The 26,197-nt window shown below is 40.4% G+C and overlaps 1 protein-coding gene across 1 annotated transcript in view; it reads left to right on the plus strand.

Annotated features, from left to right (window-relative positions):
- Positions 1 to 2,000: 2,000 nt before the first annotated feature.
- The window catches only part of LOC148022168 (uncharacterized), a 29,571-nt gene continuing 5,374 nt past the window's right edge, over positions 2,001 to 26,197 (plus strand). The window contains exons 1-2 of the mRNA XM_087697804.1: positions 2,001 to 2,796; positions 10,389 to 10,595. Of these exons, the coding sequence (XP_087553930.1) occupies positions 2,557 to 2,796; positions 10,389 to 10,595 (447 nt within the window). The 5' untranslated portion in view covers positions 2,001 to 2,556. The remainder of the gene's footprint in view (positions 2,797 to 10,388; positions 10,596 to 26,197) is intronic.

The following is a 26,197-nucleotide window of genomic DNA, read 5'->3' on the forward strand; positions in this document are numbered from 1 at the left end:
GTCCCTCTTTTCTTTATCTTCCAACTTCATGATTCTTTCTCTCTCTCTCTCTCTCTCTCTCTCTCTCTGTGTCTCTCTCTCTCTCTCTCATTTCTATGCAACTCTCTTTCCCCTCTCTAGTGCTTCATATATAATCTCAAGAGAGAGAGGGAGTGAGGATGGAATTCACGACACAAGCTCTTGTGCGTAGTGGTTCATGGGTTTGTGTGTAAGAAGAGAGCTTTGAAATGCTTGTTTGTTGGTTTCTTGGATCTGTGAGAGTACTCACAACCTCTCTTGCTCGAGTTTTCATGGTGCTTGGAAGGCTCGTTCAATATGTATAAAGGAACAATATTAATTGCTAAGTGCATGAAAATTGACCTATGCTAGTTTTATTTTAAGTTTTAAGCGAAGCATGTGCAAAGTTTTATCACTTGTTTGTGAATTACTAGTAGTGTTAGCATGAATTAGAATATTTTGATGGTCCCTTGGATATTTGAGTGAAAGGACACCTTAGGGTTTACTACCTTACACAAATTCCATATTGTAGTTTTTCAAGTAAGATTAATTCAATTCTTTGAGCTCAAGTTGTTGAGTTTGATTCTTCTCCTTATCTTTTGTAGTCTTGGTATTTGCATCTCTTACTTCATGTTTTTGTTTTGCTTCTCTAACATTGTTTGTCTTCAAAAACCTAATGCTACTAAACATTTTTTCCCCCCAAATCCCTTGTGTAGTAGGTGTAAAAGCAAAAATCAACTCATGATTCTTAATTTGTGTGGGAACAAAGCTTGAGGGAGGCATAATAAGTCAATTTTGGAATTTGTCAAAGAACACTATTAGATCCCAAGCACAAACATGTCCAAATGACTTAATAGAGTTGTTGTAGTCAATGTAGTGGTAACTTGAACTTAGACTCTAAGATTCATGGGGCTATATAGCATGGCCTAAAGTACCTCTCAAGAAGAGGGTACCAAGACTCCTAAACAATTGATAGATGTTGCTACTTAGTTGGTTGGAGCTCTAGGTGCAAGTCTCCCTCTTTCTCTCTCCTTTGCACAGTTTTAATAAGTTGATGGACTTGTGACCCACCATTGTGCCAACTTGTGCATGGCTGTTCTTTTGGAACTTTGAGTACTGACATTGCCCAAGTTCATATACTTGCATGGTTATGATGGACTCATGAGGAACTCTATTGTGCTCTTCCGCCACCTTTCCTTGTCACATAATGCTAGATGAAAATGATGAAACCCTTGGCCTTGACAGAGAAATCCCTGTCTTGAGTGTGGGCATGCAATTTTTGACACTAGGTGTAGACATGGGAATAAAGCCTTTACACACCAAAGGACACATTTGGTAAAAAAAAGTACAAAATAATATGTTTATAAATTTTTTGATTGGTTGCAAATGCAAAAAGTGCACCCTTGTCTATCACCTTACAAACTTGGTGAGGGAGACTCCCCATCCAAAAGTGGATGGGGAACTCGGGTGTATAAAGGACTGTGGACGCCCAACCTCTAAAGAAGTACTTTCATTGGTTAATACTTGCAAAGTAGATGTTTGCCATTTGGTATGTAACCAACCTAAGATTACTTACTACCAACCCACATGACCAAGCATGAAAGGCAAAGTAGACAAATGTATTGAGTGATTCTTTGTATGCCATGCTAGTTTGAAATGGGCTACTACTCAAGCTCCATTAGAGCACTTCCTTGAGAGGTTCAGAGTGTAGAGAGTTATGAAGGGCATTGCAACTTGCAAATTTCAGCACTTTTTCCACCTAAAAAGCAGAAAGCAAAAAGCGCCAGTGTGAAGGGACTAGTGGGACGCACGTGTAGGCTCTCCATGCCTCACACGCGGGATGAGGATTCACACGTACGGGTTCTAAAGGCCTCAAAAGCGAAGATGAGCCTGGGCGGGGGCGCGTGGGGCTGTCGTTTTTTGCTGACAAGTGGCAGCCGTCCAGTGGCCAGCTCCCTTCCTTCAAGTAATCAGATGTCAAAAAGGGCACCTTCCGAGGGCACTTTTTCGCAATTATCAGAACTTGGGGCTGGATGAATATCTTCGCATTCTCATCTCCTGCTGCGTTCTTTACCTGCTGCTTTTTGGGGCTTCCTCCTGCTGCTCTGTCGAATGTGGGTGCCCCTGCCCACGTCCCAATTGTCGTCAACTCAGCAGCCATGGCCCCTGCAGAGCTTGCCAGTCCAGTTATCAGTGGTTGTCATGGCTCCCCTGCTCAGTTAGCTTGCCTATCTTGACTTGTCCTGTCCGCACCCTGCTATGGTCTCCATCGGGAGAATTCGCATTGCTCTGACGGTCTCTCTCGGTTTTTCAAGCCATTCCTTGGCCCTGCCCAGCTTGTAGACGAAATTTCGTGCAACAGAATGCCTTCAGGAAACACTCACAAGCGACCGAAATCTTTGTCCATGCCCGGAACCATTGCGAAATAGGGGAGCTCAGTAAAGGTTTTGAAGGACATACGAGACAGCTTGGACGAATACTCTTGAGTTTTCATCATTGATGGGAAAAATCGTCCCTTAGGCTTTTTGTGTAAATGGAGTAGAGAAGCTTTCATATGTGATGGCCCCAGTTATGGTTGCAGATGAGTCGTCTGACAGGGGCGCAAACAGTCAAGACGTAGAAGAGAGTTCTGCCAAGTCAGAAGACACAGGCGCAGAAATACAGCTTGACGAGGACGACTATAACAGTAGTTCTGATGGCGAATCTGATTGCTCTGTCACATCATTCATGAATATCAATCAAGAGAATGGTATTGCTGCATGGGATTTTGATCCTCCAGCACCTACTTGCACTGAGCTTGTAAGTCTCACTGTCCAAGTTTGTTTCTGTTTTAAACGCGTGCAACTCAAGCTACTTTTACTAGTCATGCAGGAGTTTTTCTCTAAATGAATATAGGACAGGCAAAAATAACACTTGTATTGCTCACAAATATTAGGTCTTTAAGGTGACTTACAAATAATGGGCACTTTTATACCATAGTTTTATTTGTCTCCATGTCTTCAACAAGTGTATTTACAGTCCCATATCTCTTGTCAAGTACTGCACCAAGCTTGAAGATAAAATTTATGATGCGTTTGTTGTATCTGTGGAAGATCAGAAGCATCTTGAATTTTGAACAATGTATTGCCTTTGCAAATGTCTCAAAATTTGCACCTTAGAAATGCATAATGTGCAGACTGTATCTGAAATTGAGTGCTTTAGAGATGCATGTTCTGCAGTCTCCATGTTATAAGGAAACCAGAGGATTACACCCTGGCCAACTGTCCTATGGATTTAGTCCCATACAAATGCAAGGAAGGGGGAAAAAGTCAAGGGGGCCCCAAGTAGTCCTATTTCAAGTGGGCACTGTATAGGACTATTTGATTTGACTACATGCCTTCGTGAGAAAAGGACCAGGCGACCAAGCACCTGCATGTGGTAAGTGTTGTCTCATAAACATTGGGATGAACCTAGGATTTCCGATTTTCATTGCTAGATTTGACAATGCAGTAAGGCTTGTATGTAAAAAGTCTTGTTCCACCACCATTGGGTTTCCTCCTGGATCTTCACCTCTAGATTTTCACACATCTTCCTCTATAAGAACCCAAAGAAGTCCATGTTCTTCATGATTGTGATTTGCTCTCTTGATCACATCCTCTTGTCTAGCGCGGTTAAGAGAAATCCCATAAAAGTGTGAAAGGGCCTTTTCTGCAAGATCAATGCCTTAAGACAAGGTTCTAATCTCAGTCACAGCTAACTAGTTTCACACTGGGACTTAGATGGAATTAGTTTGACAAAGGTCTTTCACATTATTAGCTAAACTAGTTTATTGAGATCCTTTTTCACACTGCATAAACGGGAATTGGATATTCCAGAAGCTCTATTCACACCACATAACGTGAGCTGGATCAAAGTTGAGCCACTTAAAAAACTGTGTTTACACTTGAAAATATTGAAGTGGTTATTTTGAAGCTACTTGTAGATTGATACTTACACTGTACAGAGTCTAAACTGCTTATTTCAGAAACTAGTATATTTTGTTTGTGTTCACATTGTAGGGAGAAAAGTTAAATATTTTGGCTGTTTTCATGCTTGTTTTGGAGGCTGTTTTGAGTGGAAAAAAATCGCTGAAAAATTTGGAGAAAGCTAGCATGTATTGAGGACTGCTTAGATAAAATTTTGGGAGCAAAAGTTGGACATTTTGGTGTCAATTTAGGCATGCTTTTTGGCCTCAGATATATACATGGTTTTGGCTTTTGGAGTCCCATTGGTCTATGCATTGTTAGCTATTGATGGCATTTGATGTATCTCATTGTGGCATGTTTTGAGGATATTTTTGGCTGCAAATTGAGCTTATGTTCAATACAAAATTGGGATTATCCATTATGTCCTACAGTGAATGTATTGATGATATTGTGCTCTTGTAATTGAGCATTTTGATGCATGTACTTTGGGATAGCTTGCCTTTACTCTTGAAACATAATACGTTTGTGTTTTTAGGCTAGATGGCTGAAATCATGTCAGAAATTGCTCACTTTACTCAAATTGTTGGTGACAAGTTGATCAAGAATAATTGTAGTGTTTGGTCATACAGGATGGGAAATCTTTTGATGGTGGGTAGAGGTCTATGAGATCTCATTATAGGTGAGTATGCTTGTCTTGAGCTACCGGAAGAGAACCCTAGTAGTGAAGAACAAGAGAAAGCATACAAAGAGTAGATTAGAAAGACTAGGAAAGTCTTACATTGGATATCTATATGCATATTGGAGACATTGATACCTTATACAAAGAAGGCAAGCACAATAAGGAAGCATGGGAGATGATAGAAAAGATGTATGGTACGTGCATTGAGGCACAAAAAATTGAATTGAAACAAAGGTTGCATGGAGCTTGGAAAGGAAACAAAATTATTGGGAAGTATGTTTTGGAAATCAAGTAGATTGCGGAGGACTTAGTATCAATAAATGCACCAGTAGATGATGATGATCTTATCTTAGTGACTATAAGTGTTTAGACACTTTTATCTCACTTTGTGATGGCTCTATGCTAGATTTTGAGGAGCTTTATGCTAGATTTTGAGGAGTTGATATCTCTCTTATTGACTGAAGAGATAAATCTTAGGTTGAACATCTCTAGCATTAAGCAGTCTGGAGGTGCAGTCTTTTATTATCAATATGGCTGTTGCAATGCATCTAGAGGTAGAGGCTCTCACATGTATGAAAGAGGTGATTCTTATGCTCGTAGACATGGTTCAATTTTACAAGGTAACTACATGTATAGAGGTAGGGGGAGAGCACAATTTTGTGGCCGTGGACATTTGGACATTTTGAGAGAGAGTGCTTCCTTAAGTTGGGTAATCCAATGAGAGGTAGAGCAAGAATTCAATATGGTCATTAAACAAGTGGATATAGTAGTGTTGATTATAGACAAAGAGGTGGATTATCTTGTAGGAGGTATCAATTTGCCATGGAGCATGTACTTGGTAATAGGACACATGATAATTGGTTTTTGGATTCTTGTGCTATGAATGGTATGACATATCATGTAGAATGCTTTAGCTCGAAAGAAAATATGAGAAGTGATGATATGTGACTACAAGAGATGATGCATAAGATTACATATATTAATAGTGTGTCTTTACTTACAAAAGATGGTATTGAGAATAAGCTCGGAGATACGCCTTATGTGTCTAATATTGAGAATAAATCTTACATCAATTTTGGTCGAATGATTGACCAAGGATTATAGTTTCGCTTTAATAAGTTTGAGTGCTTCATAGAGAAGTTCTAAAAATAAAAACTACTAAAGTACCCGAGGGCACTAGGTCACATGAGTCCACCACCTTCACTGTAGGATTGATGCCCTTGCCAATATATTTCCTTGAGTGGTCGTGCAAAGTACAATATTACTTTTATTGATGACTTTAGCAAAATGGCATGGATATATTTCTTATAATATAAAAGCGAGGCATTAGAAATGTTTTGATATTCAAAGTTATGGCTGAAAAATGATTTGGATTATACATCAAGTGCTTGAGATTGAATAATGGTGGTAAATACATCTTAAATGAATTTAGTGAGATTGCTTGAGAGATAATGGCATTAAGAGGTAGATTATTTGTAGAAATATACCACACTGGAATGTAGTTGCAAAAAGGAAAAATTGTATCATTGTTAAAATTGCAAGGGTTCTTATGAACTAGAACATATGTCTCTTACTTATCGCGCAAGAGTTCTTATGAACTAGATACATAGTCACATATAGCATGTCATCCTAGGAAAAGATGCATGGGAGAAAGCTGATAGTTGCTTACTTCAAAGTTTTTTGATTGTAAATACTATGTTCATGTACTAGATGTCACCATATGAAAAGATGTATGGGAGAAAGTTGACAGTTGCTTAGTTCAAAATTTTCAGTTGTACATACTATGTTCATGTATGAGATGATTGGAGAAGAAGATGGAACTAGTGTCAAGGAAAGTGCATAAAAGCAAAGATATAAAGTTCAGTGAATAAGTGTATTGGTATAGGGTAAAACATGATGGTTATGTGGATGCACATGATGGCAACGAGGATTATAATTATGGTGGAAAATATTCATCCAAGAATACACATGAATAACATGTTGAAGATGGATTAGGGTCTAAAAATCAAGTAGATAGTGGGAGCATAACCCCTAGGCAAGTAGGTTGACAGATGCGGATTATGATAAGTAGTGGAAAGTATTCAGCCAAGAAGACTCATGAACAACGATTGTATTGGCTATCATATATGGGTGGAAATTATGGCAGATGAATGTCAAGAATGCTTTCTTGAATGGAAACTTAGATGAGGAAGTTTATATGGAACAACCAGAGGGTTATGCATTCAAAAAACATCCACATCATGTGTGCATTTTTAAGAAGGCTTGGTATGGGTTGAAACAAGCATACCTAGGGCTTGGTGTAAAATGATAAACTGTTCAAAGGATGAAATGGTTGAGGTGGTTATTTACGTGGATGATCTTATCATTACAAGAAATATTGACAAGGAGATTATTCTTATGAATGATGGATTGCACAAGGAGTTTTATATTAAAGATTTGGAACACCTAAGATATTTAGGATGGCAAGTTGCAAGCGAGTGGATATTCCATTGGATAAAGTTGTTGGATGATAGATATTACATTGAGGATGCAACAATGTGTTGGAAATTGAATGGAAGTCTGATCTACTTGACCATTACTATACTAAACTTATATAGATGGGATGATAAGTCAATTCATGTAGAAGCCATGTAGGATATACTTGGATGTAGTTAGGATGAAGGTTACGGTTGGATGTAAACTAATAGTCTATGGCTATAGTTGGATATAAACTATTAGTCTATGTCTACTATTGTATATACGTAAGAACAATAAAGTAGGAAAAGATAGTGTGAAGCTACTTTATGCAAAAGTCAACTTACTCTCCAGTTTTGTATCTCTCACTATGTGTATAAGAAGACAGAGATAATGAAGAAGAAGAAGAAGAAGAAGAAGAAGAAGAAGAATAAGACTATTGAGTCCTCCATCTTACCCATCACTTTGCTATTATTGCCTCTTTCAATCTGTTCATTTTTTCTTCTTATGAGTAGCACCCTTCTTGGCATGCCTATGATTATCCACCTTTTCCATTGATGCTACCATGCATTCTTTCTCTTCACATGTTTCTCCTTATTCTCCACCAGCTCTTGTGGTGGTCCACTTAAATGCTCTATCCCTTTCAAAGGGGAATTCCAACATGGATATTGAGTTCGTGGCTAACATTGGTTGTTCTATTAGTATTAGAGGGGAATCCTTCTTCATTCATTTAAAGGAGTCATTTTCTTTTATCCTTGTTACTCAAGGATATCACTCCCCTAGGGCTTTTCCCTTGTGACGTGCTCGACTAAAGAGTCTTCAATAGTATAAATTTCTGGTGGTCCATCAAGAGAAATTTGTAAATGATGCTGTCTGGAACTCCTTAGAATATTGTGAAATTTGTCGCCTAGGTTCACTTGTTTCCACCTCACATCGGAAGATTTTGGCCAGACCCACAAGGATTAACTTGAATCCGGGTCCCTACATAAGCCAAGTTTACTTAATGGTCTTTTGGCATCCGTCTTTGAGCATTTGCTTCATGCAAATCCACTTGAATTGAAGTGGATCCGTGTTGCACTTGGTTCAAAGAGAGTGAGAAACGACGGGGAGTGTAGTATGCCAACCCCTTTGTCCATAAGGCATAGTCTAACTCCGGTCCCCTAAAATGACACGGAGTTAGGATTCTATTTGATTTTCTAGCTGGATCAATGCAACTTTGAAGAAAGCTCTCGGCTAACCGAGATTACCCAGCCGTAGGGTAACTAGTCGAGGGTTCCATCCTCCGCCTTCTTTTTAGGTGTTCTTTCATTTTCTAATTACCTACCACATGTATATGAATACATAAAAGCACCTTTCTTGATTAACCTTTAAACATTGGATTTATTCATGTACATTAAATTACAATACTCAAACAAGTAAAGTAATCCTTATTAAGTAGTCCTTTATTCATCTTAAAGGTTTATCTTAGTACAATATCTTTTTTCATCCATGAGGACAAATCCGAAGTATGATCCACCAAGTTCCTGTCAAAACAGAGTCTTCCAGGAGGACCATCCTGGGCTTGTAGGGGTTAGATAGGTCCTAGGCATGTAAGGAATTTATGGCTAGAGCCCCCTCTAGCACCCTTACCACCTCTTAACCTAACGTCCTCCCTATGGAGAGACCTCTCGCAAGTAGGGCCAATCCTTGCTCTGGATACGGTCAAACAAATCCCCTTGGTGTAAGGTTTCCGCTATTAGCCTTGGGGGAGGTTTAGTGCAATCCATATCAATCTGTTATTATTAAGATTCAATCAAAATCGTAAATCTTACAGACACAAACATTGTAATTCATGGTGCATCAATGCTTAAATGCATAATTTAAAATGGAATTCATCCTGGTAGGCAATCTCTACAATAATCTTTGGATTCACTCTTCCCCTTGGGATTATCCTTGGGATTATCCTAGGGCTTCTAGGCTTGGAGTTTCATAGTTTTTTTCTTAGAGAGCTAAGGTTGTCTTTAAGGCCTATCTATGCTGTCTTGGAAGTTAGTTACCAGCTTTCTCAATAACTAGGGTTTACTTGCATCATCCTTAGCTTAGACTAACTCATTAAAGAGTAAACAATCAACTTATCGTAGGTTTATCCTTATGTCAATCCCTAGTTTAGAGTAAGAAAAAATCCTTGCTTTGACTAAGAGGACTTTTGTTTTCTAATTTAACTAAAGACCTTTGAAAATCCCTCCATGATGTAAGGTCCTCTTAGGAATCTCATTAAGTGATTTCTCTAATGTTTAACCAAAGATCTTTCCCTAAACAATTCCTATCTAAATCCTTGGTGTTTTGAAGGAAAGGTCTAATAGATCGTTCCTTCAATTCGGACAGTAATGATCATGTGATCGTGCCTATCGTCATGTCTAGCCTATCCAAAGTAGATCTTTACGATGAGCTTGTTAACTTTTCAACTTAGTACAGAGCAAGGAAAGGTCTAATAGATCGTTCCTTCAATTCGGACAGTAATGATCATGTGATCGTGCCTATCGTCATGTCTAGCCTATCCAAAGTAGATCTTTACGATGAGCTTGTTAACTTTTCAACTTAGTACAGAGCAAGTAAAAGTTTATGTATCTAACTCGGACTAAGAAAGGCTTATTTATTCCTAAGCTTAAGGTTATACTAACTTATTTCGATCAATTTGTTTCTATAAGAAAATCATGTATCTTTAACTTATTTCAAGGCTACGCTCCTTATTATCGACTTAACCTTTAGAGATGTATAATATCTAGCTCATGCCAAACATCTTCCACAATAGTTATTCTTTGAATATAGGGTTTGGAAATGTTCCAAAGACCATTTTCAAGCTTCTTTGGAGCAAAAATTATTAGGTCCCCATGAAATGAGGTAAAGAGAAGTCAAAGTTTGAACGTCTATTTTTGCAGGTAATTGATCTGTTTTTATATATCATCTGTGTCAAATTTGATGTTTTGACATTTGCATTTCAACAGAAAGTCCTTACTGAAACTACATTCTTCCTATTGTGTCTTATTTTAGCAACATGTTGTATTCATAATATGAAATTTCAAAATATCAAGCAGCATGAGGATTATGTCTTCAACTCCATTCAGTTCATGATTGATCCTAGTGCAAACATGGGCTTCTTTGTAGGTGGAAAACTATTTTTTGCTATGGTTAGGTGTTCAGGGCCTAGGATGCATTAACTGAACTGGCTGGGCAGGCAGTCCGCATTAAATTTTGTGGAATTCACATCTAAACCTTTGCTTTCAGTCTGCATTGTTCTTATTTCAATGTGTTTCTAATCCTTCTGATTTTGTTAGGTGCCACTAACAGCTGATTCTGAAGATACAACCTGGACAGATGATAAGCACTCTTCATATCTGGATTGTATAGAAGCAACGTTTGTAAGGAAAATGTATGACAAAGAATATTGTTCTCTGGATGTGTGTGGACATTCATCTCATTCTTCTGTTACTTGGGATCAGGATTCTGCTGAGTCACGTCCTTTTTTCCTTAACATGAGAAAGGTGAAGCAATTAATTGTCTTTTCTGAAGCTATTTAACATAAAAAAGCAGTGTTGGAACTCTAACTTATTCTAGTAAATCAATGAAGCATTATTGGATTTTAATAGACTGTTAAGGAATCAAACCCACTTTGATTAGACACATGCTATCTACATTCAAAGTCTACCTGAAGATGCATGCTAGCTTGTGTGATTCTATAGGTAATCATTTTAATTAGTAATTAATGTCAAAGTTCTTAGGTAACAACAAATAGTAGCTTGTGTGATTGCATCCCACACTTGGCACTTGTCCGTTGCTACCTAGCGACTGTTCCTGTTGTTGGCGAGACTGGTTCTACAGCCCCAAACAACTGTGTTTTCAGTTCCAGCTGGCCACCTAGTTGATCTACTCCTTCGTCAACACAAGTTTGCTGGCATTTTGGACAATGAAGGCCCCCCAACTCACCTACCCCAGCTTTCACCTTGCTGATTACAGCCTTTGTGATCAGTTTTCCAGCCTCCGATGGCTGGTACATTGCTGTATTTGCCAGATTCAGCCTCCATACTGCTGCATTTTGGTTATGCCTGTTGTGCTTCCACATTAAGCACTCTTTCAGCTCCTATTAGTAGTCATGGATCTTGAGATATGTGTCGGGTGGATGTCACACTCTAACTACTCTCATTGCTTTATCCTTGAGCAGCTTGTACATTCTTTCCATCATTGCTTTTGCATCTTGCCCACCCAACCCATCCTATTCCTCTTTCAACACTACCATTCCTATGTTGGAGCTTAGTTGGATGCAGTAGAAGTTGGAGGAGGAGTGAGTGTGAGAGTGTGATAGCTGGTGAGAGAGTCACAGAGAGAGCAGAGTGAAAGTACTATGCGATATGAGTGTACCAACAATATGTTGGTACACAAAGAATAAAATGCATTTATACTTAGGGCACATAAGGGTTCATTCACATGTACAGCTAAATAATGTGCGTGTACTATACACGGAAGGTTAAATGGGCCCTTATCCCAACAACCTCCCACTTAAAGGTCTGAAGTGAACCTCTAACTAACTCCCACTAGTCGTATGTAATGCTCATGCTGAGCTTTGCTTAGACTTTTAGTGAGAACATTTGCAAGGTTGTCCTGTGTTTTGATCTTGGTCATTGTGATTTGACCATCTTGCAGAATCTGTCTGATGAAGTGATATCACATATCTATATGCTTTGTGCGTGAATGATACATGGCATTCTTAGCCAGATACACAGCACTCTGGCTATCACATCCCAAAACTGCAGTACCCATAGATATGCCGAGATCCTCTGCAAGTCTGCTCAACCATATAGCTTCCTTAGAAGCTTCAGTAGCTGATATGTATTCAGCTTCAGTGGTACTCAGTGCGACGATGTTCTGTAACGTGGAACACCAAGAAACAATCCCACCAGCAACTGTGAAGACATACCCACTGGTGGACCTACGAGTGTCCAAGTCACCTGCCATGTCTGCATCACAATAACCCTGCAAACTAAGTGCATCCTGCCCATAGCAAATACACTTTCTTTGTGTATCCTTTAGGTATCAAAGAATACACTTGACAGCCTTCCAATGTGTTTTGCCTGGATTTTTGACATAAACCTGCTAACAACTCCCACTGCATGAGCAGTGTCAGGACGAGTAGCAACCATAGCATACATATGAGAGCCACAAGCTGATGCATAAGGGACTCCCTTCATAGCATTTTCTTCCAAGTCATCTTTTGGGCTGTTGGCTTTACTAAGCTTAAGATAAGGAGGTAAGGGTACCCCAAAGGGCTTAGCTTCAACCATGTTAAATCTGTCCAGTACCTTTTCAATGTACTTTCCTTGAGATAAAAATAGTAATTTCTGCATTCTATCTCTACGAATCCTCATGCTCAAAATATGTTATGCATTTCCATGGAGAAAGCTGATTTCAGCTGATTTTTGAGAGCATGCAAGCTAGTCTTTCTTTTCCCAGCTAGCAACATATCTTCCATATATAAAACAAGTATGATGGGGCTGCCATCTGTATCCTTTTTCATGTACAAGCAATGATCTGCATGGTTATGTGTAAACTCATGAGATAGCATAAAAGTGTCAAATTGTTTGTACCATTGCCGTGGTGCTTGCTTCAGCCCATACAGGCTGTGTTTTAGTTTATACACCATTTGCTCTTTTCCAGGAACTACAAAGCCCTTGGGCTGTTTCATGTAGATTTCCTCATCAATGTCACCATGCAAGAAAGCTGTTTTTACATCCATTTGATATAGCTCTAAGTCCAATACAACAGTGAGAGCAAAAAGCACACGTAGAGTGGTCATCTTCACAACAGGTGAGAAGATCTCTTGGAAGTCAATCCCTTCCTTCTATGCATACCCTTTAGCAACTAGTCTTGCCTTGTACTTGGGTTCCCCATGACTGATTTTTTTGTGATTTTGTTTAGTTATTGGACTTTGTCAATCTAGTATCTATTCTTGTCTTGAGATTTGATTATTCTACGACTTTAGTCTCATTTATGAGTTATTTATGATATATTATGTTTTATTCTCGATTTTGACATTTTGTCAGTTTGTTTTGAAATGAGAATCATGATGTTGCAACTTGACTCAATCCATATTGTAGATATGCTATTTAATGTTTATTTCAATTTTCTTTGTATGATATACATGAATCATAATGTTTGAGTCCTAAACCATGGTATAGCTTATCCAAAGACTAACTTTGACATAAGTGATAAATCAATAATAGATCATGGATATGTAACGTATTATTCTCAATTTACTCTACTATCACTCAAGCTCAATTGGCCATTCTTTGTTTAAGAGGGAGTTCCATGGAGGTTTAGAAGCTCTTTTCCTAGTCAAAACTAGTAAAAATCCCAGTATAAAAAAACCCACGTTTCTAATTTCACCCCCTCTTGAAAAAACTTACAAAACACGTTTCTAATGTTTTTGGCTACTACATATGAATGCTATTGATAGTTTGGCCATGGTTTATGCTCATTTTATGCTTTGCTATGTTTGTTTGACTAGAAAAATTGAGGTGTGCTAATGAGAAATGCATTCTATGTGTTTTTGGTCACAGTTTTAGATTCTTTATGAGTCTTTTGTTATGGTTTATGCTGACTGAAAATTTTCAGCAAGTTTTGGTATTAGCATGGTTAAACAATAGTGGCCAATGTTCTTTCTAGTATGATGCCTTTTGGAAAATTCCAATGTAGTATGTTTTACTTTGGTACATTGCAATGCAATTGAGGACAATTTTAAGGATTTCAAGGGGTGTTTTGTCAAGAGAACGTGAAATTTTATTGCTTTGCTTGGCATTTGATTAAAAGTTAATGAAATGTGCAAATATGACTTGCAAATCTGGAGTGCAAGTTAATTATTTCATAGTGTGGGACCCAAGACCCTGAGATTTTAGTTGGTACCAAAGGTAAAAGTTGTAATAAGTTATGCTTGACAAGTACTGGGTGGTAGCCAGTGCTAGACTTGGGCCTAGACCAATTTATTTGCTATTAAAGTCAGTGGTGACATTAGAAACTAGGCATTAATTAATTAATTAACGTCAATCTAAGGGTCAATAACTGCTCAAGGACACTTGGGAGACAAATTGGCTTAGTTAACTTATTATTGGTTGGTGAAATTATTTATCTTGAGTACTAGAATAATTATTAAATTAATTTTTATAATTAATATTTTGAAAATTAGTTTAAAAAGTTGGATAAATTGGATTAGAAGGCTTTCCCTTTGCAAAAATTGTCCATGTAAGTGTAAAAAACTTTTTTGGGGTTGGCGGAAGTCTATTCCAGCTATTCCAAGAAAGAAGGAGGCTATTGGAGAGGGAGCTGAATTGTTCTACAGCATTGGAGACCTGCCTAGAAGCTGGAAACAATTGCTTAAGGCCTGTAGTAGCAAGCAACAACCCCAAAAAGCGCCAAAATAGGTAGGTGACAGCAGTTAAAGACTTGCGACAGCCATCTTTGGCTCCCAGATTGAAGGTAATTGCAGATTGGACTCTCTTGAACAAGGAGCAACAAATTGGAGGTGGTTTTTGTGAGGAAAATCTGAAATTTCTCTCTCTGTAGCTCTACAACATTCTTTCTCTTTCACTAGCCAGTTCTTAGCTCCTCTTAGTATTTTCCAATATTTTGAGTGATCAGAGAAAGAGGTTTTAGTCAATCTCTGCTATAAACCCTTATTTATAGAGTAAAGATTAGGGTTTTGACAGCTAGCTTGGGATGCATGCTTAAGATTGAAGGTCTAAGACACGAATTCTAGTATCTAAAATTGAAGAATTTCAACAAGATTCAAGAGACTAGCCAACCAATTTCAATTTGGGGCTAAATTTGTATTGCAAGGAGTAGTGTGAAGGCCATTTTCCTAAGCAAACCTAGAGGCAAATTGGTTCAAAGGCTTGCCGGTCATTTATGATAGCAAGCACACTTGGATTAGTAGAGGAGATCGGTGAATCTTAATTGTACTCCATCCATTTGCAATAGAAGATAAAGAAATACCAAAACAGGTATCCGTCTTAGGGCCAATTGTCATGAATCATATGGTGGGGGGCCTTGCTTGAGCTCGTGCGCCAAACACACACTATACACACAAGAGGAAGCTCACTTAAGAATACAAGAAGAGAGATAGAGACCAAAATGTTTTCTTCCCTTTTTTTTTTTTTTTTTCATTCACACAATACAATGTACACAAAGTGTAGATAAGATACAACAAAAAGGAAAGCGACCTACCAAGTCAAGTAGTGCATAACTGGCTATACTAATCCATTGGCACTATAACTATGCCAGCTGTAGGTAGGTGCAACAAACCAAATGTGATAAGTAATAAGCCAGTGGTGGCCATGTAAGAGTCATAATGATCACCGACGTGCTAAGTGTAGATGTGTGGATCCATCTAACTAGGCGGTCCATCATCAATGTTCGCACGCATTGAGCTTGCCATCTCAATACGAATAGGCTGTACATTGTCCAAGATTCAAGTGATAAAGTATGCATTTCAATTTATGTGATTTAATTACTTGCTATACTTACTACTGTTAAATCAGGTTATTAAGTCTATAATGAAGGCTGGTTTCAAAAAACCCTGTTTTGAATTGCTCTAGAACCTTCTTCCATCTTCATACATCAATCTTTGCATTAATGACAACAGAGACCTATGAAAGCATCAATTCAGTCTTGTAGATCACTTGATTGAGAACCAAACAAGTAGACAGATTTCATCAACCTTCCAACACATGACAGTAGTGGTTTAAGAAAGTTTCAAAATAGATTACTGTGTCCCTTGTTTCAAGGCAAAAACACATGTAATAGCAATAAGAAATGGGACAGCATTGCACTGCTGTAACTCAGCCTGTAATTTCCTATTCTCAGCCTTCCCAGATCAGTCCTAATCATGTTCAAAGTAGCCCTAAAGTATGCCTTGACTTCAGCCCAAAATCGGCCTCCAAATCCTTCAGATTTCATCCAAAAAGCATCATGATCAATCATGCTCATCACAGAGGATAGATTTATGACACTAGTGGATTGCTATAAATCAGTCCTGAAATACCCTATTTTCAGCTACAGAAATCAGCCCAAAACTCTCCAAAGATCTTCCCTATTTTGTTTCAAAGCAGCCCTGTTCATACCTTGTAGTGATTAGCTCAAAGTATACCTAGTATGACCTGTAGATGGCAAACAGGAAGCAAGCAGCATGCAGTCCAAAAAATCTGGTATATCCTTGCTCCTCCTCCTCCATTCTTCCCTTGTTTCCCTTTCCTTCCAATTGGTAGAATACTCTTGCTTTTTCCCCTACACTCCTAGCCCTATAACTCCATGTAGATAGGTTCACACAATGTCCTCCAATTTCTTACACTCTTCACACATGCATATAAGATGTGTAATGTAATCTACCACTCATCCAATCCTTTCAGTCAAGTCATATTCATATTTTAGTGTTTGTGTTCAAAGCCACATGACATTGCAAGGGAGACTCAGGAGGTTTTAGCACACTCACAACCTCAGTCATCTACGCATACACATGGAGTATTGATTGATCGAGCCATCCAACTTGGCTGATCAAGATGCCCTAGATATCAACAAAGGTGTCAGGGGCACTTCCATAGATAGATATAGGAGATTATTGCCTGGCAGGCAAGCCCTCTACACCTCCATGAGATTGTATTAGCTAGAGCTCTTTGTTTGTCAGCTAGAGTTCCACTTATAGCTTTTAGTTTTCTTGCATTGTTTACTACATTTTCATTTACTATTTTTTTCAGACAATAGTAAATTAGTTATAATCATACAAATGATTGTAACTCATGTTCTCATAGGCCATTTTGGCCTTTTACATTACAGATTAATATATTATTTACTTTCTCTCTCTCTCTCTCTCTCTCTCTCTCTCTCTCTCCCCATAAAGGGTAATTGTATTAATTACCAGAAACATGAAATACAAGTAAACTATATGATAGACAATACAAGAGTCACAATTTAACTATATGATTGACAAAGAAACTGAAGAAACCGCAACATGCAAAATGATGCAGATCATCCTTGGGAAGGAAAATTGCATACTAAATGATGCTAAACTGCCAATGAAGAAGGCCTCACAGACAGGCAATGTGACTGCATACCTCCCTCACACACACACACACACACACACACACACAAAATGAGTACTTATATTATATCGTGTTGTGTCGAAACACAAAAGGAGTGCAAAAGTCATGACAAATAAGCAAAATAAATTGCCTAATGCCAAGGAACTAAATTTTCCCTAGGGAGAAGATAAGTATACTGAATGAGATCTTATTGCCAATGTAGAAGATCCTTGAGCCTAGCAATATGTCCCTAGACACCAATGGTGGGAGTCAAAAGCAAATGCTTTCAAGGTGACCCAGCTAGGCCAACATCCCCAAAATCGCAAAAAATGAAACAAGGTCTTCATATGTGGTTGTGTTGGAATGGGATGTTTTGCCTTAGCAAAGACTTGGTTAGAGAGACGTAGCGATGGGCTAGCCACAACTCTCCAAATATCAGCCAAGAGGGTCCACTACAGACTGCCTTGCTTTCTCTCTCTCTTGTTGTGTCTATCTGACGTGTCATGTTTATCCTGTTGCTCTTCCCTGTTGTGCCTGCCATGTCTATCTTGTTGCTCTTCCCTATCATGTTTGAGTTTATTTGCGTTGCCATGTCACCCTAGTTGCTATGCAGAGATCAGAACCGGTGCCCATCATGGACATGATTGCATCTTCTCTCTGTCACTCTCTTTCAATAATGAGTAATTATATATGTCATTTGAAAAATTGCAAAAGTTAGGGCAGGGTCACTTAAGAGACCACCCAGTGCCAAGAAACTAAATCATCTCTGGTTAGATACAACATGCTGAATAATATCAAGCTACCATTGTCCCTTAAGCTTCCGGACATGACACTGAATGCCTGAGCTAGCATAAAAAATGAATGCATTGTGAGTGACCCAAATATGCCAACAACCCCATATTCTAAAAACAGTGAAACAGAATCTTTATATGAGGTTGTGCTAGACCATGATATTTATCCTTGCCAAAGACCCAATCAAAAGCATCCATCCTAGTCCTTGTCAAAGCATGCCAAATGTCAGAAAAGAGGGCCTAAATATTTTTTGCAAAAGAACATTATATGAATTTGTGATGGGAAGCCTCAACTACAATGGTATAGAAGAAACCAGTCCTATTCCCCTGCAGCCAAGAGCCAATGCAAGGGGATAGAAAATGCCAACATTCAAAAAGTCATTTTTCCAAAGCATAAAATGGATGGCCCGTTCCTTAAGCTAGTTGTGGACTAAGGCAACATGAGAAAATAGTAAGCAAGCATAAGCAACACTTGCCCAAGGATAAAAGTCCTAGCTAGGATGGTCTCACCAATGAGTTCTTTGAGGTTTTTGCTACCCAACTGGCGAAACCATTGATGACTTTGTTTCAGCAGGTGTGGGAAATGGGGATCATGCCTTCCTCATGGAAAGAAGGACTTATTAGACTGCCTCCAAAAGTTCCTTCGCCGTCTATGTTGAAACATTGGCGCCCAATTTCTTTGATGGGCTGTATGTATAAAATCTTTTCCAAAGTAATGGCGAATCGATTCCATAAGCATCTTCCTACCATTGTGCATCCTCTCCAATATGGTTTCATTAAGGGCGGAAACATTTTGCACAATGTATTAAATGCGCAACTGGCGATTGATTATGCAAGGCATTCTAATCAGGAGGTCGTACTGATTCAATTGGACTTGGAAAAGGGTTTTGATCATCTGGACTGGTCTTTCATTGCAGAACTTATGTCTACTATGGGCTTTGGTGCTCGGATGTCTCGTCTGATCTACACCATTAGTGCTGCAGCTTCTTCGCGAGTCATGCTGAATGGAGGCGTTACCGAGCCATTTGTCCTTGCCCACTCTGTCAGACATGGGTGCCCTTTGAGTCCTCTCTTCTTTGCCCTTGCGACTCATCCAGTTCTTTCGATGTTATCTCATATGGCAGCTTCTACTCAGTTGGCTGGATTGTCGCTTCCTTCTGGACAGTACTTCATTAGTCAATCCTTGGCTGATGACAGCTTTATGATTCTGCGCACAGACAAGGATAGCCTTCGCAAAGCATTAGATGTTTGGGCTCTCTTTGGTCAGGCTTCTGGTCTTCGCATCAATGCTTTGAAATCAGCCATTCTCAGCTACACGGAGTCGGATTTGCAGTCATTGGACTGGCAAGGAATGGTTGTTCCCCGTGGTTCCATTGTCAGGCATCTTGGGTACCCTTTGGGTGTTGATGTTCCGCCAAAGCAGCTACTAGAGTGGATTTCATAGAAACTGGCGGCTAAGTTTCTGTATTGGAATTCACAGGCTTGGCCCTTCCATGTTCGCCTCAAAGTGGCTTAGACAATTATGTTGCCAATGCTCACATATTTCTTGCCATTGCTACCCTGGACTACTACTACATTGAATGCTCTTACTCAGTCTATTCGTTTCATGTTATGGAAGAAGGATTCCTTGCATACAGGCATTTTCTAGATTTCTTGGTCTCATGCATGCACCCCCAAACGCATGGGTGGTGGGGCTATTTTAGATGCCCAAACTCATATGCTGGCACTCCGTTGGTCTCTTTTTCGCGCCATGTGCTCGGATCATCACCCGTGGGTCATTATAGTCCGTTATTTTCTTGAGGATCACGGGCTTCTGTATGGTAATACCCAAATCTGGAGTTCTTGGTGGCATGTTCTTAATGCCGATTCTCGATTTTCCAGTTCTTCATCATCCCTGCTTGCCCATTTAGTATGTTCCTGGAGATTGGTCCTCCGGAAGGTTCAGTGGCATCTAGTGGAGGATTGCTTAGGTACTAACTCTTTTCAACTGGAATTGTTGGCAGTCTCGCGGTTACTTTCGTGGGAAGGTAAACATGAGCTTCGACCAAAATTTAACCGCATGGCACGTTTGGGCTTGACTTCAGTCGCAAACGCCACCCTTGCCAGTCGCAGTGTGTTGATATCGTTTTGTACAGCCAGGAGGCTTTTCAGGATCCCTCGTGGATACATGGATTTATGGGGACAGCTTTTGATGGTGCTCCAGAGCAGACAACCCTTTCCTGCCCTTGCTTCGGATCATCCTTGGCAGGACTGGGACTTTGCAGGCCGGCTGAATTTAGAAAAGGCTTCAGCTAACCAGGTGTATCATCTTCTGATTAAAGATCATCAATGGCTGGTTACTAAAGCTAATACTCTATGGGGATTGCGTAAATCCCGGTCATGGTGGAGGGTAACTGTGATGGAGGGTTGGTTGAACAAGACACCCTTCAAATATAAGGTCTTTCTTTGGAGGGTGATGATTGGTGGTTTTCCGCTTGCTTCAGCTCTTTCCAAGCGTTGAATCTCCTATGGCAATTGTTTCTTTTGCACCACCAGTGTGGAATTGGCCCGTCATCGATTTGGCGAGCGGTGGTCGGTTTCTCGCTACGCCCGTTTGATTGGGTTTTTGTGCAGCCCAAATACCCCACACTGACACAGCCACATATGAAGATCTTCTTTCACTTTCTTAGATATTGGGGCTGTTGGCATAACTAGACCATTCAGAATGCTTTTCTTTTTTATTCCGCCTCTAATGTTCAGCGGCATATTGCTAGGCTTAAAGGTCTCTTGCATTGGCAGATAGATCTTATTCGGCACTCTGACATGCTCCCTCGGGAGGACTTACGTTCCTGGCATATGGCAATTTCCTCTGCGTCTTTGCCATGACTTTTTGTAACTCTTTAGTCGTTTAGTTCTTGTAGAGAGACAGAGTGTTTTTACACACGATGGGATAGAGCCATCGTGTATCTTGTAATCATGTAAACTTGTACCTTTTTCGTAATTAATACAATTACCTTTTACGAAAAAAAAAAAGAGAGAGTTCCCTTTTCCTGTCATTGTAGCCATCTAGCTTCCTATGTTATTTTCTACCTCTTTGAGTCCACTTGGTTGGCCGTAAGGCCCTTGTGAATAAATTCTCTTTAGTAGTTTAGAATTGTTCGCACACACACACACACAGATGAAATGAAATGATTTATTAATGTCTACCAAGGGCGAAAGTGGCTTGTGAGACCATGAGTTACAAATGCCACTAAAATGATACAACTGTTTGAGAATTAAACAGTGAGCAAAAATAGATTTAAATGCTGATTGGTTGGAGGGAGTGTTTTTTTTTGGGGGGGATGGGGGAAGTAGAGAAAGATAGAGAGAGATGTATTTGGAGAGAGAGAGAGAGAGAGAGAGAGAGAGAGAGAGAGAGTTGGCGAGAGAGATGGCGTAGAGATTTGCCGCCTGTCTGCTGACCTTGTCCGCGTCCCTGCCGTTGCTGCAACTGTGTGAGCCACAGTCGTCACCTGCCGTCGCTTGGACTTGCGCGTCCGTGCCAGTGTTGTCTGGACTTGCGAGAGTCACTGTCGTCGCCTGGACCGGTGCGTCCCTACCGGCATCTGGACTTGTGCGCGCCCTGTCGAAATTGACTTGCGACTCCTTCAGACAGTCTCTTGCCTCGTTGCTTCGCGCCATGTTGCAGACGCCCACTGACTTTGAACGCCCTGCTAGCCTGTGGTTCTCCTGAACGTGCTCGTCCTGATCTGCACAAGTGCCATGTTGCAGGAAACCCTAATCTCGACTATTATCATCAATGAAAGGAAGCATCATGTCAAGTTTTTTGCATCTGCTGCTCCGCTAGACACCAGCCCTAGGTCCTGCTGCTCCTGGGTGCCATGCTGTGTATGTTACTGTGCCGAGAAGTGAGAGAGAAAGGTCATTTGGCAGAGCGGGACTGCGTCTCTGCTCAGATCAGAGTGCTCACTGCCTGCACACAGAAAAAGAGAGAGAGAGAGAGAGAGAGAGAGAGAGAGAGAGACTTTTGGTCTTCAAGCTTGCAACAAGGAAGACAAAGCAATTCTTGCTTAGCATCTAGTTTAGTGATGGAAAATCTGCAGGGGACAAATGGTATCGATGTGGCCTTTCTCAACCAGCATTTAGGGACTAAGAATGACCAACTTTTGCTGGATTTGGAGAGTGATTCATTGGCGGAGGATTCCAGGCAGTTGATAGAAGGGGATGAGACAGGTAAATGTCAGAAGATGTCGGTTGAAGATCTGCTATTATGCCCCCCAAATTTGCCTCAGCCAGAGGTCCAAGCTTTTGGTCCACAACCTGATGGGTCTCTTCAATTCATTTTGGCCATTGCCAATCATCTTATGTCTGATTATGTCCATGTTAATAAGAGTAAAGCTAACTCTTTTCCAAAAGGGGATTAGGTAGATGCAATCATGGGAACGGAACTGGTGCTACAGTAGATTGCTGCCTTCCATGAGAGGGCAGCCATCTTTTATTTTACAGGAAGGACTCCCCTGATCACAAGGATCCGTACCTGGCTGCAGTCTATGCTTGTAAATGTTCAACAGTGCCAAGAAGATGCTTCAGGGCATGTGTAGGCCCCTCTTGTTGAAGAGGTTTATGATGGTCCCAAGGGGTTTTTTGAGGTATTTTTTCGCTCCTCGGAAGTGCGGTCTTTCATCATGCAGCGTATCCCTTTTTTTTTTTGGATGGGGCAACTGGTTCACATGGTCCCTTGGAGGCCCATGGCTGAGTTTCAAGAGGTCTTGAGGCAGGCATGCCCTATTTGGGTAGAGGTAGTTGATTTCCCTGTGCATTTTTGGAGACTCCTCCCTTTGGTTTTGAGAACCTTAGGCAACGTGTTGGTAGAGCCTCGGCGGACTTCTCGCAATTGGAACAAGGCATGCATGCTATGGGACATAGAAAACCCTCGCCCTCGTCTTCAGGTTCTAGGACTGCAAACCTTGGTTTATGAGTTGAAATGGGGTACTTTTGTAGGACACTATTTCCGATGCGGCCAATTGGGCCATTTTATTTCGGAATGTGACCAAAATCGGGAGGTTTTGTAGCAATCTATGGTTTCAGACATGGATATGCAAGACCACCATCCTCCCCACATACATTAGCAGCCTCAAGCTGATTCTGAGATGCCTCTCCAACATGGTCGTGATGAAGGTAAGAAGGAGGTTCCTCAAGTGGCTCGTGAGCGTACTTCCATTCCGCTTGATCGGAATGAGTCTTCCCAGGAAGATTCTTGGGAATTAGTGGTTAGACGTAATGCAAGACAAGCTTCTCGTTCAGCTCCTGCCCACCCATCTTCACACCCCATCACTCAGACCTTTCAATGCAGAGGTAGGGGGTTTTACATGAACCCTCAATCTTCACGTCCTCCGACTGAGGATGATAAAAGGAATTCGAATTCTGCTTTGCGCTTCGATGTGCAGGGGAGGCTTGTTCCTCCTAGGGATGTTTTTTGTTCACAGCAGCAACAGTTTTCTTCACAGGCTTCGATTATTGGTTTACAAAGGGTAGACCTTGTAGATGTAATTCAAAGTGAGATGGAAAGATTCCATGCAGCGAAAGCTATAGATGTAAAAGGGAAAGGAAAAGCGGTGGTTTAGTAGTTTTCTCATTTCCGATTTATTATGAGAATTGTGTTGTGGAATGTGAAAGGTATCTCTTCGTGTAGCAAGCAGTATCGGTTATGGAAAGTGGTGTTTGCCAGAAAGTGGGATGTACTTTGTGTGGTGGAACATAAACAACATGCTTTGGCAGGATCCTCTTATGTTTACAAGGATTATGTGGTTTTCTTCAGTGGTCGAGTTCCATATAAGTATGGGGTTATGTTGGCTGTCAAATCCTGCCTACAACCATCGCTAGTTTCTCAAGACCCTCGAGGTTGATTTGTGATTTTGGAGATACTTTATGAGGGAGAGGTTTTGTGGTTGGTAGACGTGTATGCTCCTTCCACGGCTAGGGAACGTTGTCTACTTTGGAATGACTTGCATTGCTTGTCCATGGCCTGTCAAGGTTTTGTCATGGGAGATTTTAATGCATGTCTATGTGGGGATCAGGCTACTTCTCTGCACTCAGTTATGGATGGTCCTGAGAGACAGACTTGGGATGCCCTTGCAACTGGATCTTTGAAGCAGGACATGTGATTCTAGATGTATCCATCACAATCTGGTTATACCTATCGATCTTGCAGCATCCTAACACCTGGGCTAGACTGGATCGGATATTTACTTGTTAGAGTGATTCCTTTCTTCCAGCAGTTATTGACATGAGGGTGGAACGACAGCATGTCTTATCAGATTATTACCCTTTGGTCTTGGAAATGACTCATAGATATGTTCATGTATTTAAGGCTTTTCTTACTCGGTTGTCACTTCGTTTTAATCAATCTTTTCTGTAGCAGGATTAGTTTTTGGAATATGTTCAGCAAGTGATCTCTTCCTTTAGCTTGAAGGTCCTATCTGGTGAAAGGGACGCATGGGCTGTTTTTAGGGATAATGCCCGACAGTTATCCCGTCAGCATGGTATTCAACATGCTTCCTCTTTACGAGCTGAATTGTAGAATGCCCAAACTTTGTTGGCCCATTCCCTATCTCTAAGTCAATCAGGAGATTCTAATAATGACTTGATCACATGCATTGAATGGTTGAAAGGAAAAGTTCATTCTCTTCAAGAATGCTGGCCAAAGCTGAAGCTTTACACGATAATAATTGTCAATCCCATCAATTCTTTGCTCGCCTGCACCAGATATATACTCAGGAAAATATTGTGCGCCTAATGGATGAAGAGGGTGTTATGGTGACTGATTTGGCCTCCATCATTCGTATGTGTGTTGAGTTTTATAAGTCCTTGCTAGGTCCGCAAGAGAATTTTTATGATGTTGTCCTCTCTGCTCATCGATATATTTGCGACTTGGTAAGCAAACAGGTCAAACCAGAATGGGTGGACTTAATGGAGGCGGATATTTCGGAAGATGAAGTGGAAGAAGTGCTATCTAATCTACCCTGAAGGAAAAGCCCTGGCTGGGATGGACTTCCTAATGAGCTATTTTCAGCTAATGTGCAGCAGCTTAAAGACCCATTGACTCACTTGTGTTAGCAAGTGTGGAACTTTGGTATCATGCCATTCGATTGGAAGATTGCTGTCATTCGGTTGTTACCCAAGGTTCAACCTCTTTGAAACAATGGAGACCTATTTGTGTTATGGGTTCGTTATTTAAAATTTCTCCAAAATCATTGCCAATAGATTGTAGAAAGTTTTTCCGCACTTGGTTCATTCATGTCAATATGGTTTCATTAAAGGTCGGAATATCATGCATAACATTCTGAATGTTCAACTAGGAATCGACTATGCTAAAGCTTTAGCACACCAAGTAGTTATGCTTCAGCTTGATATTGAGAAGGCATTTGATCATGTTAGCTGGCCTTTCTTATAGCAATTATTGTCTACAATGGGATTTGGCTCTCGCATGGTTTCTCTTATTGACACTAAAGGTCAGGGAGCTGTGGCTCGTATTGCTGTTAAAAGAGGGATCACAGAAGAAATTGCCTTATCTCGATCTCTTAGGCAAGGTTGCCCTCTCAGCCCTTTGTTGTTTGCTTTGGTCACTCACCCGATGCTCTCATTGTTGGATATATTGGCAGATCAAGGTGAGATAGTTGGCTTGACTCTTCCTAGTGGGACTCAACTTGTGGGTCAATCTTTGGCAAATGATTCTTTTATGTTCCTTAAGGTTGATCGCACCAATGTTAATCGGGCAATGGTGGCATGGAATCTTTTTGCTTTGGCATCTGGTCTTCATATTAACACGCAGAAATCTACACTTCTCTCCTGTACGGAGATTGATGTGCAGGCCTTGGGCTGGCATGGAATTGTGATCCCAAAGGGAAACATAACCAGACACTTGGGATATCCTATTGGTGTGGAGGTAGCACCCCGCGCCTTGCTGGATTGGATGGCCTCTCGGATTCATGACAGGTTCATGTACATCTCAAGGCTGGCCTTTACATGTCAGACTAAAAGTTGCTCAAAGTATTATGATCAATATGATATTGTTCTTTTTGCCACTACTTCATTGGACTAAGAAGTCCCTTTTGGAACTAGTTCAGCCTATCAGGTTTATGTTGTGGAAAAAGAAGGGGAACTGGTTGGGTTAGTTTTGGATTTCGTGGCAACATGTGACTATGCCTAAATGAATGGGGGGAGCAGCTTTGTTGGATGTGAATTTGCATATGA

This window comes from Lygodium microphyllum, chromosome 17 (genome assembly GCF_053477565.2).
Source record: "Lygodium microphyllum isolate KBCC chromosome 17, Lygodium_microphyllum_v1.1.10, whole genome shotgun sequence".
Classification (NCBI taxonomy): Eukaryota; Viridiplantae; Streptophyta; class Polypodiopsida; order Schizaeales; family Lygodiaceae; genus Lygodium; species Lygodium microphyllum.